The following is a 15,152-nucleotide window of genomic DNA, read 5'->3' on the forward strand; positions in this document are numbered from 1 at the left end:
TACGCACAAAACAAAAATAACCTTCCAAAATGCTTGACATTGTTTTGTTATATTTATTATTTTTACATTGAATTGTATACAAGTCTTAATAGTCTATTGGTCTTCGTCGGTCTATTTTAAAATTGTATTCTGGAATTCATTTTTTTTAATTTTTCAGTTATGTTCTTTGTTGTTTCCTTTTCGGATATATCAGTTCTTCAAAGTTTGTATAAGCTTTCGGTATAAGCTTTTGGATTTTCAAAATATTTTGGTTTCACGCATCACTGAAGTGACTTAATTATGGAAAAGCTTATATGATGCAGTCATTTGGTAGCATTAATCTTATTTGAGTATGACATGTTTATATACAGTTGCTACAATATCCATATAAACTCGTTTATCCAAAGAAGCGCTTCGGACGCATGAAATTATTAAACGTGTTGTTTTCATTTTTTACACGTCTGAAGCAGCCATCACGTAAGACTAACACTTAAATAATTTGTCTTATTTATAGGAAACATTGTGAAAATTCTTGACTTAGTTATAAAGGTATAAATGTCATTCAATCTTACCATTATCGAAAGCTACTTGTTGAAGATCGGTTTCTCCTGCACTTAATGCCACTTCAACCACCACTTTATTTTTGTTGAAACCAATTGTTATAGTTACAACTTTGTTGTCATAAAGCTGTAAATGAAACACAAGGAACATGTATAAGGTAGTTAAAATGAAATATTTTGTATAGAATGATAAGTAATTAAGTAATAGTAGTATCAAAAAGGCATTTCATGTTAACTTCAAGTAAAAAGGGACACATGTGAGACTGAACAAATTGTAAACTTTACAGACATAATAAATCAAAATAGGTTATTAACATTTTGTATATAAGAAGAGATAAAAAAAGACTAAAAAATAATTTTTCACAACGCATTCCTGTTAAGTCATTTTGGGGCCCTTTATAGCTTGCTGTTCGGTGTGAGCCAAGGCTCCGTGTTGAAGGCCGTACTTTGTCCTATAATTGATAACTTTTAACACATTGTGACTTGGATGGTGTGTTGTCTCATTGGCCCTCATACCACATCTTCTTATTTTGCAACTGCACATTAAAATCAAATAAAACATTGTGTCATAGAAATAAGATTAAAAGAAATGTAATGTACATGTAAACGTCACTGAAATGGCAAACAAATATTATCCAGAGACAATATACTATTTTTCAGGAAAACAAAATAGAATAGATTAACCAGTAAAAATCACTTTGGTGAAATTTTAACTATAAATATGAATCAAAATAACCGTAAACAGAATTTGTAACGAACGAAATACTAAGCTTTACCAGCATATATAATAATTTGAAGGTTTTTCAAATAGTACGTTTTGATTTTCAAAGCTTTTGATGATTGCATAACTAACAAGGTATGCAAGATAGCCCTATCCATTAAAAAAAATAAAATAAGCAAATATTTCTTAAGGAATACTTCGAACATAGTATGATATATAAACGTTTAAAAAGTTATAGATTTTGTGTAGTTTGATCTATCTGAGAGGAAGGTGATAGAATTAAGCTGTTACATGACTGATTTAGAACACAGATCGTGCAATGAGAAAACACTAAATTAATACCAAATCAAATCCAAATATCAAGATTCACATTTAAATGAATCTTGCAAGATTTAATTCACATATCACTCTACCGGACGCCATTATTGGTCATTCTATCTGGTTTCTTCTATTCATAGAAAATGAAGAAAAAAATGCCACAATCCAGAAAATTATATCAGGATTGGCATAAGCTCAAAACTAGAATTGTAGAGAGGTGAATTATATCCTGCTTTGCAAGGACCACCCTTGATGTGACAAATGTAACATTTATGTAAACGGGTTTTAAAAGACGATGACAGTATTTAACTCAATTCACCTTCTGTCTTTTTACTAACACATTTCTAATCCCTGTTTTCCATCTACACAAAAAGCAATATTTTATTGTTGATGACAATATTGATAACCGTTCCATTAAAAAAACATGCTAAAATATTCATATTGACAACAACTTTTATCAACATTGTTAGTGTTGATTATTGTTTCCAAATTTCATCTTAATTCGCTATTTATAACATTAACATAAACAATAATATTTATAAGTTTTGTTCTAATTCTTAGTAACTATTTGAAAGATAAAATCATACTTACATCATACTTATCATTGCTGACTGTTATTTCCCTGAAATCACTTATCATCACTTTTGTTATCAGTTTATTGTTGGTGTTATATCTTTCTGCGTACATTTCAATAGATGATCTTGGGTTTCCTGAACAACTTTTCAATAAAGAAATGCGCCCAAAACCTGCTGTTCCTGTAGGATCCATTCGCAGTTTTAGTTTGGCAATAAAAGTTGGCAATATATTGTTGTTTAGTTGTGGATTTGCAATAAATGAGAGTCCACCGAAGAAACCTTTACCGTTCTCCAATATGACATTGTCTTGTCCTTGAAGTTGTGTGTTGTTGCTTAATATTTTTGAGAAGTCTAGATGAATGCTTGGAGGACATTCTTAAAAATAAATACAGATTATGTAAGAATTGACAAAATTTTAATCCTGGTATCTATGATGGGTTTATTTGAAGACATTGTATCATTCGAAAAGTTTTAAGAAATATTATATAAAATGAAGGAACGCTACATACCATTTTTTTCTTATTTCGTTTTTTCAAAATTTAAATCACTGAAATGTGACAATATTCTAATAACAAATTAATAGATATAGTTAACGTCGAATAAGAAAAAAAGATCTCTGCAAAGTTCTGACTTTATCATGCGGTTCACACCTACACCATTGAATTTAAATGGTATAACTATTGCGAATGACACGATCATTGTATTATGGGTATTTCGAAAAAAAAAATATGAAATAAACCCTTTAAGCACAACAAGTTGAACTGTGATCTATGACTAACACATTTTACCCCGCTGTAAGTATTCGATAAACAGAAAAACGACGGAATGCATCACACAGTATAAAATTGAGAATGGAAATGGGGAAATATGTCAAAGAGACAACAACCCGGCCAAAGAGCAGATAACAGCCGAAGGCCACCAATGGGCCTTCAACGCAGCGAGAAAATCACGCACCTGGAGGTGGTCCTCAGCTGGCCCCTAAATAAAAATGTGTACTAGTTCAGTGAAAATGGACATCATACTGAACTCCAAAACATATAAATGATCTAAAATTAAAAAAAAACATACAAGACTAACAAAGGACAGATGCTCCTGACTTGGGACAGGCGCAAAAATGCGGAGGGGTTAAACATGTTTTGTGAGATCTCAACACTCCCCCTATACATCTAGCCAATGTAGAATAAAGAAACACACAGCGATACATACAGTAAAATTCAGTTCAAAAGAAGTCCGAGTCCGATGTCAGAATAGGTAACAAAAGAAACAAAGCAAAATGACAATGATACATACATTAACAAAGGACTACTAGCAGTTACCGACATGCCAGCTCCAGACCTCAATTAAACTGATTGAAAGATAATGTCTTCATCATATGAAAATCAAGTACAATCCCTCTCGCTAGGGGTTTAGTATCATACCATCATAAATTATATGAGAAGAACATAACCCGTATCATGCCAACAACTGGTTTTAGAATAAATATGTTTATTTCCGATGCAAAGACCCTATGAGTGAATCATCATTAATACCAAAATATGCAATTCTTAATGACTTGACAACAGTATCGTAACTATATCCCTTCCGAATAAGTCTGTTTAAAGGTTTGGTTAGCTTTTGAGGTGAATACCGACAATTTTGTGCTTTGTAAAGAATATTACCATAAAAGATTGGATGTGAAATACCTGAACGTATAAGACGTCTGCATGTTAATTTATATTTAGGAATGATGTCCTTGTACCGATGATAAAATTTAGTAAATGTTTTGACTAGTTTGTGATATCGAAAACCCTGGTGTAATAATTTTTCAGTAATACAGAGATTTCTTTCGTTAAAAATCAAATATGTTGTTACATACACAAGCATATCGAACAAGTTGCGATATATAAACACCATAAGATGGTGACAAGGGAACGTCACCATCTAAAAAAGGATAATTAACAATAGGAAATGAAAAATCATCTCTTTTGTCATACATTTTGGTATTAAGCTTCCCATTAAAGATATAGATATCAAGATCCAGGAAAGAGCAGTGTTCATTGTTAGTATTAGCTTTATTTAAGGTCAGTTCGGCAGGATAAATCTCTTTAGCATGCTGACATGAAAGTTGATTCAAAATTTCAGAAATCCTTGATTTGTGGTTTTTAAATGTGCGACGAAATTTATCTTGACTATTCACAATAAAACGTGATACCAACTTTCAGGGAGCTCTCATTTTTAACCATAATATATCATAACACTGAAAGATGAAAGAAAAATAAAATAACGGAGCTAGGTTTCAAAGTTTGCTAATAAGTGTTATATTGTAATTGCGTAGCCTTTGCCATAGGGTGATATTTACCTCCATTACTTGTTGGTTGAACTGTGGATGTGACAGTAGGAGCTGTTGGGAACGCTCCCCAACCACAGTTGCATATCTCCGGTTTGAATATTTGGCCCATTGGACATATTTGTTCTTTTCCGTCCTCCATATATGTATTAATCGCAATAGTCTTAAATTTGCGACATCTTACTAGTTCTGGAATATAAGATTACCATGTTAAAAATATCTAAAATTGATTAGAATAAATGTCATTAAATTCAAAATTTGTCGATTTATCACGCTGCAATAAGATACGATAGATTTCTTAAAAACTTTCCGAAAAAGAGTTGAACTTTGACATTCGTAGTACGAATTTATGCATTGTTGTGAAATGCAGCATTTTTAAAAGTTGTTCAAAGTAATCCGATTTATGATGACGATAATTTAATACAAAAAGATGTATGCTTATTGTCTCGTAGTATATTTTTGGTTTATACCACATTTACATATATATGTGTTCTTACTTGGTGTAGTCCTACTTGTGTCGACGATACTACATTCATTAGATGTATCTAGGATACAGTGATCATGATTAGTAGTTCCACTAATGGCCGTGTCATACTTCATCTTGTGTTCACACTGACATGCTTGTCTAGTGTGAATCATCATTCCATCTGTAGTGTGTAGGCACTTATAATACAAATTACAACTGTTTGGTACTGGATACGTTGTACCATTTGTCCATTTGTTTATGACACAAGGATCTGGAGTACAAAGCGTGAAGTGGCATTTAGAAAATATATATTTTGGTTTTATTCACACATACCATATTTTTCAATTAAAACTTATTCAGTGATTGGAAATAAACAATGATACATACAAGGGATACTGGTTAAGCAGTTCATACATAGAACAAGTGTCAGGCAGCATAGTGCATGCCTGGTCACGCTTAGTAGGAGAGAAATGATTTGGTTAAATACTCAGTTCAACATGTTCGATACATAATTTTGTCTATTTTCCTAAGAGAGAACTAATAATGACTGATCTTTGTAATTGAGGCGTATTTCCTACCTTGTTTGCAAATGAATTCGTCAAGATGATCACATTTGGATGTTTCTGGATTGAAAAAGTAATGTAGCCCACATTCTCGAATACTGTACTGCACGAACTGGGTAGCACCAGCATTTCTGATACAGTCCAAATAAAACTTGCAATCTGTTGGGTGTGGAATGTAGCACCGCAAAGCATTTGGGTCGCATCTGGTAATGCATTCAGTAGCAAATTCAGGTGTAGCTGTTAGTATAAAATATTTTATCATATTCATTAAGTTTCAATATCACTTCTCCTCATATCTAACCTATCTAATGAATCGTTACCGACAAAAAATGTACGATATTTAAGCACAATATAATCTAACTATTTTTCAAATGTGTGGCATTTATAAAGTACACGATACTATGTTTGCCTGTATTGTTCATGACTTCTGTATCATTTCAAAGTTCATAGGGATAGGCACATGCATTTGTGGTGGGCTTAAAAAACTTTGTTTATATCAATATTCGTCACCTTTAAATCTCGCTCCGTGGACTAATAAAAGATAAATGAAAGAAAGAACTTGCAATAAGCATAAGCACAGGGAAAGCTAATAACTCTAAAATAACGATGTCAGACATGATATAAACACCAATTACAAACACCACAAAAATTAAACAAAAAATGACATCCTTTCAAGAGAAAGCTCAAAGCACATTTTCTTCTAATCTGCATTCATGCAATTCTTCAGTTTTGGATCACTGGATGTAATTCATATGACATTTCATACCGCAACAAAATAAACTTTACAGAAGACATGATATCATGCAATGATCATAATTCCTGCAATTGGAATCTTATTTTCACTATGAAAATGTATATTAATGATTATTTTCCTCATTGAAAAAAGTATTTAGAAGTGAAAACGGTTGTTGGATCATTTATTCATATTTTTACACAGACGTGAAATCTGTAGTCGGAACGCAACTTAAATAAATCCGTATCTGAATGAATAAGGAATATAAAGCTGTTACAATTTTAACGGATTCCTCTTGTTGAAATATCTGCAAATAAACGTGGAATAAACCAGCGAAAGAAGAAGTGTTGGTCACTGAGTTTATTGCAAATGCCCAATGATACTCCTAAGTAAGAGGAATTACTCTTACTAATTTCCGTTTTAAAAACGAACAACGCCTGATATATTGACACAACAGATGTTTAACGGTCAGCTGCACGAATGTATAAGATTTGAATATCGGTAACTTACTGTCATCTTAATTTAAGACTTATTTAAAAAACCTAACTACACAGTTCTGTTCTCTCTGATCTCTTCAAGGTAAAAAAAGTATTCGAAATGTTTTATACATACTGTAACATCAAGTATTTGCCAAAAACTCTTTATGTTACTTCCTCTATAAAAACTAAATAAATAAATCTCAGTCTTAGTAACAGATCATAAGTGTGCGTTGATAAGACAACAAATGAATGGTACTTACTGGTAGGAACGGTTGTTGTGGTAGAAGTTGTTGTCGTCGTGGCAACTGAAATTATAATTAATATTATAAAATATGAAAATTTCTCAATGATTTAGAATTTTTTGAATATTGTAAAAGGCAAGATTGTAATGAGTTAAAAGGAAAACTTGTAATGTGTTAAAGGATAACTGGTAATAGGTTAAAGGAAAAATTGTAATGTGTTTATGGAAAAAGTGATTTCCTTTATCGTTTGTTTTAAAAATAATGAATGGTAGAACATAAATGGTGTGACTGTTTGATCCTGTTAAATTTATAAAGTACAGTTACCTAATAGAAATGCACGTGTTTGAGCTTTTGATTTTGCCATTTGATGAGGGACTGTCTGATTTGGTTTTCCATGGAGTTCGGTATTTTTGTTATTTTATTTTTTCGACACACTACAGACGTATTGAAACAATGATTTCAGATTGTGTTCTATTTGGTTACTAAATAAGAGAAAAATTAACCGACGACAGAAGGATCATAGTTAGTCAGTAATAAACAGTAAACCAATATAATTTCAACGATCGAAATCGAAATTAAAATCATTGTACTAATATCCAAACGAACATGAGGTTGTAACATATCATCTGCCATGACTAAACTTTCAATTATTTTCCAGATGAGCTCCAAAAGTGCTACAGTCGCCTTCTGCATATACTAGAGTCATGTCATAGACCAAACATACTTACTGTATTCGTTTTATCATTAATATTGGCCTTTGTTAGTGCCTGATATTGACACTTGTCATTGGATGTGATTTGAAAATCGTGTGTCTAAATGCTGATACACCAGTATCTATTTAGAAATGTAATCCTTATAAAGGTAATCTACCATATAATTTAGTTGGTCTTTTAAATTTTTTGGATACTATCGTCACTGCTGAGAGTTTTGTAGACGAAAAGCTCGTCTGGCGTACACAATTTAATCCTTGTATCTATTATGAGTTTATATTCATACATGAGATATACTTATATAAAAGAATTTTTTGTAGATGTACAAAGAAAAAATACAAAGAAAAAAATAATTCTTTTTTCATCCTCACGTTACTTTATTTTTCATGCGCGCTAAAGATTTGAATGAATATGTATCTAATTTATCTGATAATTGTATGTACTTACGATTGCAAATCAAACTATTCAATATTGGCAGAGCAGTCAGCATTTCTTCGAAATCTTTTACAACGATAACATTGGTAATAACATTATGCGCTATTCTATATAATTCGTCTATCATTGTCTGTCGTTCGTTAATCGAATATTTGGGACTGACAATTCCAACAACGAAAATAGTAATGCCTTGGGCAAATGCTAAATCAGCCTCATCTTTCGTTAGAGCTGGATATGCCGATTTACCATCCGTGATAATAATACCGAATTGTGGATTGGTAATTATTTGTGGAGCCCTCTTCAATCTAAGTCTAATTTCTTTAATAGCCAAATGTGTATTGGTACCTATTTTAAGCATAGTTGCTGCTTGCAATTTTGCTTTTATAATCATTTTGTCAAAGGTATCATCAACTATATCCTTTATGGTTGTGCTGAAGGTAAACACAGATCTAATTCGAATATTAGCTTGTCCTATGCGCATGTTGTCCACTAATATATTGACAAAATCCTTGGAGTCTTGAAAATCTGGTTTTGTTAGACTGTCTGAGGAATCTAGTGCAATTGCAATATCGGCAGGACCAAGGCATTCTGAAATACGAAATGGGTCATCATATTGCAGTTACAAATACCAAATATTAACTTAGAATATGTATTCTAAGAACAGAAAAAAAAAACCAATTAAAATTAACGTCAGTTGGGCATTTATAAAGACCTCAATTTAAAGTTGCCAACAGTTAGTGAACAGCTTCTACCCCTGTAGTTAAAACATACATTCAACAATGAAGTTTTCAAAAACCGTATTGTCAGGACAATTACATATTTCTTATGAACTTGAATGGTCTATCATCAGAAATACGCTTAGAACGGAAACAAAAACTAGGACTAATCACTTCGACATACATTTTACCTATTTAATGGTTGTCAAGGTAAGAATATTTATCCGTTTTATGAACTGGAAAAAGTCATTGCTGAGTCAACGATACACAATTGTATGTGTTTTTGAACACTTACCGACCAATTTTTTCTCTTTTTAAAATTTAATGTCCTTGCATAATTCGGTTAAATTATTTATAAGTTAAGCAGGTTAAAAGGTTGAATATTTTTAACTTGAGTTTTTGGACCCTTCCTACGATATTGTGTTCAAAATATTAGCCTTTTATGTTGTATTCAAAATTTAAGTGTAAAACTTCATTTGTACCAATGATCTACACAATATATAACTATGAAGAAAAAATGAAAATGTATGCTTAACAAAACAACACTTAAACAGGTTTTTTTTTACGAGAATCGACTTAATTATATTTGTAAGGGGACCATTCACATGTTGGTTGATATTTCACATATCATTTCAGAATCAAATCGTTATAGATACTACGTGTTTATAACTCTTCGCCTGAATTTATTCCTTAATATGTCCTATTTCTGATTTAAAAGTTTCTAAAGGACATGAGATAGAATTGACAGTCCAGGTAAACGTTAAGAAAGACTACCAGTATTTGTAACACTGACTAAAAAGTTAATTATAGTATCAAAGTTAAAGGATTATTTCAAAAACTGTTGGTATTGGATTAAAACAAGAAAAGAACGAAGCTTTTATAAATTAGAAATGGTACATTCAACTCAACTCCTGTGACATATTTCTACTACTACAGAGAACAATATCAAAATAGGTTTTTAATAGCAACATTGAGTTCACGTGTACAGGATTACACCGTGGATGTATTTATGACGTTATGATCACGTGTCCAGTGTTGACATACCTGTTAGATTTGTTGTATAGTCGGGCCTGGTTACTGTCACTATGGTGGTGGTAGTTGTTGTTGCTGGGGTTGTGGTTGTTGTAGTTGTTGTGGTTGTGGTGGTTGTCGCTAAGGAAGTTGTTGCAGCAACAGTTGTTGTTAAAACTGGAACCAGTGGTATTACTGCAAATTAAATCCAAAATATTACTGCTAATTGAACTGCACATTTTTTACGCAAGTTATAATTGCAGTTAATCTTATGCAAATAACATGTTTCTAGCAGAAGTATAATAGATATAGCATGTTGATGAGGCTCAAGACTTCCCCTAGGATAGTTAGCTCTAAGAAAAGAAAATTTTTAAACTTAAATCTTCGAAATGAAAATCACATATGATTTACAATACCATAACGTCACATTTTGCTAACAAAATTGACGTTAGTTATGTTTACGTTAATAACTTACATGAATTTAGCATGTTAATTAGCCACACCTTGCCATCTGTGTTTAAGCTTGCTATATTGTTAACTGTAAACGTATTTGCTGAAAAACCGTTTGCCATGTTTACCAAGTCTTGTTGTGTAAGAGCCGATCCTGCCTGTGAAACCCTCATAGGTAATATATATATCCCATTTGCATATGCCTGGTACGCAAGTTGAGATGTGATGTATTTTGAATATCCTTCATCATCAACTAGGAGAACGCCAGCTTTTACCATATTTGATTGTTGATTTTGAGTAAGTGAATCAATAATATACTGTAAAGAAGCTGATGTCCTTGGGTAAGTGGTTCGAATGTCACTTTGTGTCTGGAATGCATTCTGCAGGCTGGCATAGTCACTGTGTAAGCCAAAATTTATCAACGGAGCATATGTCTGCTGGTCGAATTCGAACACTCCAATTTTCATTCTACCTTTACATTCTGGTTCTGACGATCCAATGAAAGCTCCTATAATTTTACGAACTTCCTTCATTGCACTTGGTTCCAGATCTCCCATTTGTCCCATGGAGACATCAACATTACAACCGTAATTTCCTATAGATAAATTGAAACATCTATATATATAGAAACCGATAATGATATAATGTAATAAATACGGGTTGACTAACATTGAGAGAATTAAAAAACTTTCTGTAAGTTACAAGAGTATCTTGCAAACATAAATTAATGAAAAGCATTTCCGATATTTGTTTTTACCATATTGAGGCGACAGTAGTATACCGATGGTGAAATGTCATAAATCGATTATGAAGGGACAAATGAAGGCAACATGAACTCCAAGAGGAGAGAGATCGGTTGTGTCGACAGGGTTAGTGCCTCCTGTTATGCATGGGTCATCAGTCATGAAAATTACACTAGGTCAAAATGTAATAATCCAGTAACACAAGTTTATCGTCACCGTTGAGTCTTTTGTAGACAAATCACGCGTCTGGCGTACACGATGTTAATCCGGGTATCTTTGATGAGTTCATTATCGAATTGATGGTACAGCATAGTATCTTAATTGTATTGAGTATAAAAACCGTCAGTTTTGCAGGATATGCTATGAAAGTATGAAGATACAAAGTATTCAATAAAACTTTTAGTTTTACTCTTTACTTGGAATGAGAAAATACTTGGATATGTTATCGGTTTTAAAAGGTTTTTCATTTTGAAGGAATTATCTTTATATAAATGCTTTGTAAGGTATTTAGACTTATTACATACATTGGATAATGTATGTAGTTTCTTTTAATTTTCACTTTTAAGAATGAAACTAATCGTTTATTATTTTCATTAAGATTTCGAAAATTCAGATTTGTATACATAAACAAATTCCCTGTAATAAGGTACTTACCAACTTTCATTATCACGTTTGCAAGATATTTGCTCAATTCAATTGGGTTTTTTGTTCCGTTATTTCTGATATAGTTTCTGGAGAGCCACATAGTATTATTCGCGTTACCACCAGCCATGAGAACTGCATCTTGATAATCAACCGAATTTTCATAATCAATTCCGTCCACATTGTATGGAATAACTGTTATACCATTTTCCCTCATCATCTGTGCAATCTTCAACACCCTATCTTTATTGCCTAGTCCCCCGGAATAGAATACTACTGCGTATTGTGGTCTGCCAGCTACCTTCTGCCGAGACAATGTAAAGTACATATTCATCATGGACTGCGCTAGAGGTTCATTTTCCAAAGGAACAAGGCTGTTTGTTAGTTGTCCAAGATCGATATTATTTACACTAGTAAGGTCTTGGACAGGGTGAAATCCATGATAACCGATAAGACCAGCAGCAAGTTCTATATTTTTGTTACTAAGTATAGAAAGCTGCTTATACAAGTTAGCTGCTGTAACAACTACGTTCCTTACATGACTGAAAGAATTGGCCGACATTCCTGTACCGGAAATGGCAAAAGCTAGTTTTGCGCCACTACCAAATTCTGAAAGAATTAATAACAAAACAAACTACATTAAAACATAATTACTATACATGTTTGTGAGGAGATATGTTTTTTTTTAATTTTAGGTAGTTAATTGATTTATTTCTGTTTTGTGAATTTTGTTAATCATTTTGTCTTTTTTTGTTTGGTCATGGTTGTTTTTCCCTTTAACCTATGCTTTTCGTTTGTCTCCTGATTCATCCAAACTCCGAAACAGTAATAGCTTAGTCTATGCTACGATTTGACTGAAGTTTAGAGTAGCCGACGTCGCCATGGTTTCGGATTTTGCTTAATATTATCTTACAAATAATTGCGACATTTATATTAACTGAACATCCTCGAATATCCTTATCAGGCAATTTATCGGCTTTTTAATACAAAATTTCAAATGTATGGAGATTTTATAATTATCGATAATGGACTCCTACGAAACTATCGGTTATATGACATCATTAGTAAATGATAAACTTACCTTGTACCAGCTGCACAAATTTTGAAGACATTTGGATAAGTCTATTACTGCTCTCATAGTACGAAACATAATCATTAGATCCCGCTATCGCAACCAGTTGATCTAACGTCACATCCGGTTTAAAACCTTGAAAGCAAAAGAAATAATTTATCCAATTTCAATCCGAGTTTGTTTTGAAGAAAAATATTGCCTTAGGTAAGAAATCCGATAATAAACTTCTTATTGCATAATATCGAATTAAAATATTTTTTATTCTCTTGAAAAATACTATATTTCTAGTTCAGAAATATCAATAATTACTCATGAATAGGACAAAATATATATATCTACAACTGTAACGTCGGTATCACTGCTTGTGGACTATTAAAACGTTTAAACCCGCTGCATTTGTTTGCACCTGTCCTAAGTCAGGAATCTGATGTTCAGTAGTTGTCGTTTGTTGATGTGGTTCATAAGTGTTTCTCGTTTCTCGTTTTTTATATAGATTAGACCGTTGGTTTTCCCGTTTGAATGGTTTTACACTAGTAATTTTTAGGGCCCTTTATAGCTTGCTGTTCGGTGTGAGCCAAGGCTCCGTGTTGAAGACCGTACTTTGACCTATAATGGTTTACTTTTATAAATTTTGACTTCGATGGAGAGTTGTCTCATTGGCACTCATACCACATCTTCTTATATCTATATATTTAAAAAGGTATATTGAAATTTCAAAAATTGTGTAATTGTATCTAAACTAAGACTGCACCCCCTTCCCAACCCGAAAAAGTTTACCTTAGACCATTTTGGCAGTTCTGTTGAGGTCCTTTTTGTTTCTTCCCTAAATTTCATAGTTCTATAATTTTTGATATAATAATTTTGGTCTAATGTTCCTGCTGAAAGTTATTCAAGAAATGAGTATCGCACTGTAATTTGTTTTTTGTGTTTTTTTTTTGCCGAACTATATACAAATTAAAAAAAAATCTCGTTTGTGGCATTCGAAACAAAATGCTGCAAAGTCTCAGGTTTTGTAAACAATAACACATATAATAAGGGAGCTACCATTTGATTTTTATGGGGGGGCTAGGATGAAATTTGAAAAAAATAGGCAGGACAGGAGTTTTGAGTAAAAAAAAAGGCAGGATGAGATTATTTGCCAAAAAAATAGGCAGGATGACAATTTACGTAAAAAAAAAAGTCAGGATAAACTAAAAAAAAAAGGCAGGACCGAATAGAGTGAAAAATAAAAAGGCAGGACCGAATAGAGGGAAAAATAAATAGGCAGGACAAAATTTTTCATCCTAGCCCCCCCCCATAAAAATTAAATGGTAGTTCCCTAACACGATACAGGAAAGGGCAGTCGAAACTTACCAGCGGGAAACATGGACGTAATTATAGTTGTAAAAGATAGCTTCCTAATTTAGATTTGCCATTATGAATCGATCACTTTTCCAATGGTTTATCATTTTACCATTAAATTAACACTATATTTCAAACAGCACATTATTTCTTTTAATACGTGTTTGATATCAAATTTATTTTCTTTGTAATTTATTTGCAAAGAAGATTTAGAAAAGATAACTGCTCAGATGAGGAACAACAATAAGATCTTTTCCTTTAAGATATCGTTACTTCGGACTTCAATGTAAAATTCCAATGTTTTTTTTCGCATTTTATGATGTTATGCAAGTACTTATTACAAAAATATGAAAGGCTGATAAATATATATGTTTGTTTTATTTACAATTTTAAGTAATCATTTAAATAAGAAGTGAAAATCACCAAATGTGTTTTTGTAAATGTTTTGTTTTTACCTATAACATATATAGTGATGTTTTCACGTTTGGCAAGCTCTCGTTCTCTGTTGACAAGTTCGATGTTCTCTGCAGCTTTGTTTGTAACAATAAATGCATATTTCTTTCCAGATTTATTTGCAAACAGCCGTCTAAAATATGCTATAGCGTCATGAATGGCCAATCCATTTCCGGAGTAAACCGCATTTGAAATCCGATTATCCATACCAACTCTGATATCGCCGGTTAACATCCTGGTCTGGGTTTGGAGACTCTTTACTAAATGGTTATATCGCACAGACTGGTTGCCTAAGTCTAAGGTCGGATTAAAACCAACAAGTCCCATGGCTACATATCTATCACTAGCATTAGCTGCAATTTGATAAAATAAAAGTTATCGTGAAATAGTTTTTTATAATAACAATAACAAATAAACTGAGCAAATAACAAAACAACAAATGACAACAATATAGACCTCACTGTAACTTTGAGATGAATAACAGCAATAAAAGCGCTGTTCCTCTGCTTTATGTGTGTTTTGCTGTGCATGTACTGATTTTTGTGTCATGGATGGATATTCCATATCCTTTGTTTTTCTACTATAACATAGAATTCGGTTAAGGAATGAGAATTGAA

The 15,152-nt window shown here is 32.4% G+C and overlaps 1 protein-coding gene across 1 annotated transcript in view; it reads right to left on the reverse strand.

Moving 5' to 3' along the window:
- Positions 1 to 15,152, reverse strand: part of LOC127711463 (uncharacterized) — a 35,905-nt gene that overhangs the window by 3,912 nt on the left and 16,841 nt on the right. Inside the window, exons 12-23 of the mRNA XM_052217528.1 lie at positions 14,538 to 14,888; positions 12,751 to 12,876; positions 11,682 to 12,278; positions 10,310 to 10,879; positions 9,868 to 10,029; positions 8,120 to 8,695; positions 6,981 to 7,025; positions 5,524 to 5,745; positions 4,977 to 5,216; positions 4,492 to 4,668; positions 2,170 to 2,528; positions 552 to 666 (exon numbers count right to left, since the gene is read on the reverse strand). Of these exons, the coding sequence (XP_052073488.1) occupies positions 552 to 666; positions 2,170 to 2,528; positions 4,492 to 4,668; positions 4,977 to 5,216; positions 5,524 to 5,745; positions 6,981 to 7,025; positions 8,120 to 8,695; positions 9,868 to 10,029; positions 10,310 to 10,879; positions 11,682 to 12,278; positions 12,751 to 12,876; positions 14,538 to 14,888 (3,540 nt within the window). The remainder of the gene's footprint in view (positions 1 to 551; positions 667 to 2,169; positions 2,529 to 4,491; positions 4,669 to 4,976; positions 5,217 to 5,523; positions 5,746 to 6,980; positions 7,026 to 8,119; positions 8,696 to 9,867; positions 10,030 to 10,309; positions 10,880 to 11,681; positions 12,279 to 12,750; positions 12,877 to 14,537; positions 14,889 to 15,152) is intronic.

The sequence above is a fragment of the Mytilus californianus genome, unplaced genomic scaffold (genome assembly GCF_021869535.1).
Source record: "Mytilus californianus isolate M0D057914Y unplaced genomic scaffold, xbMytCali1.0.p SCAF_8, whole genome shotgun sequence".
Taxonomy (NCBI): Eukaryota; Metazoa; Mollusca; class Bivalvia; order Mytilida; family Mytilidae; genus Mytilus; species Mytilus californianus.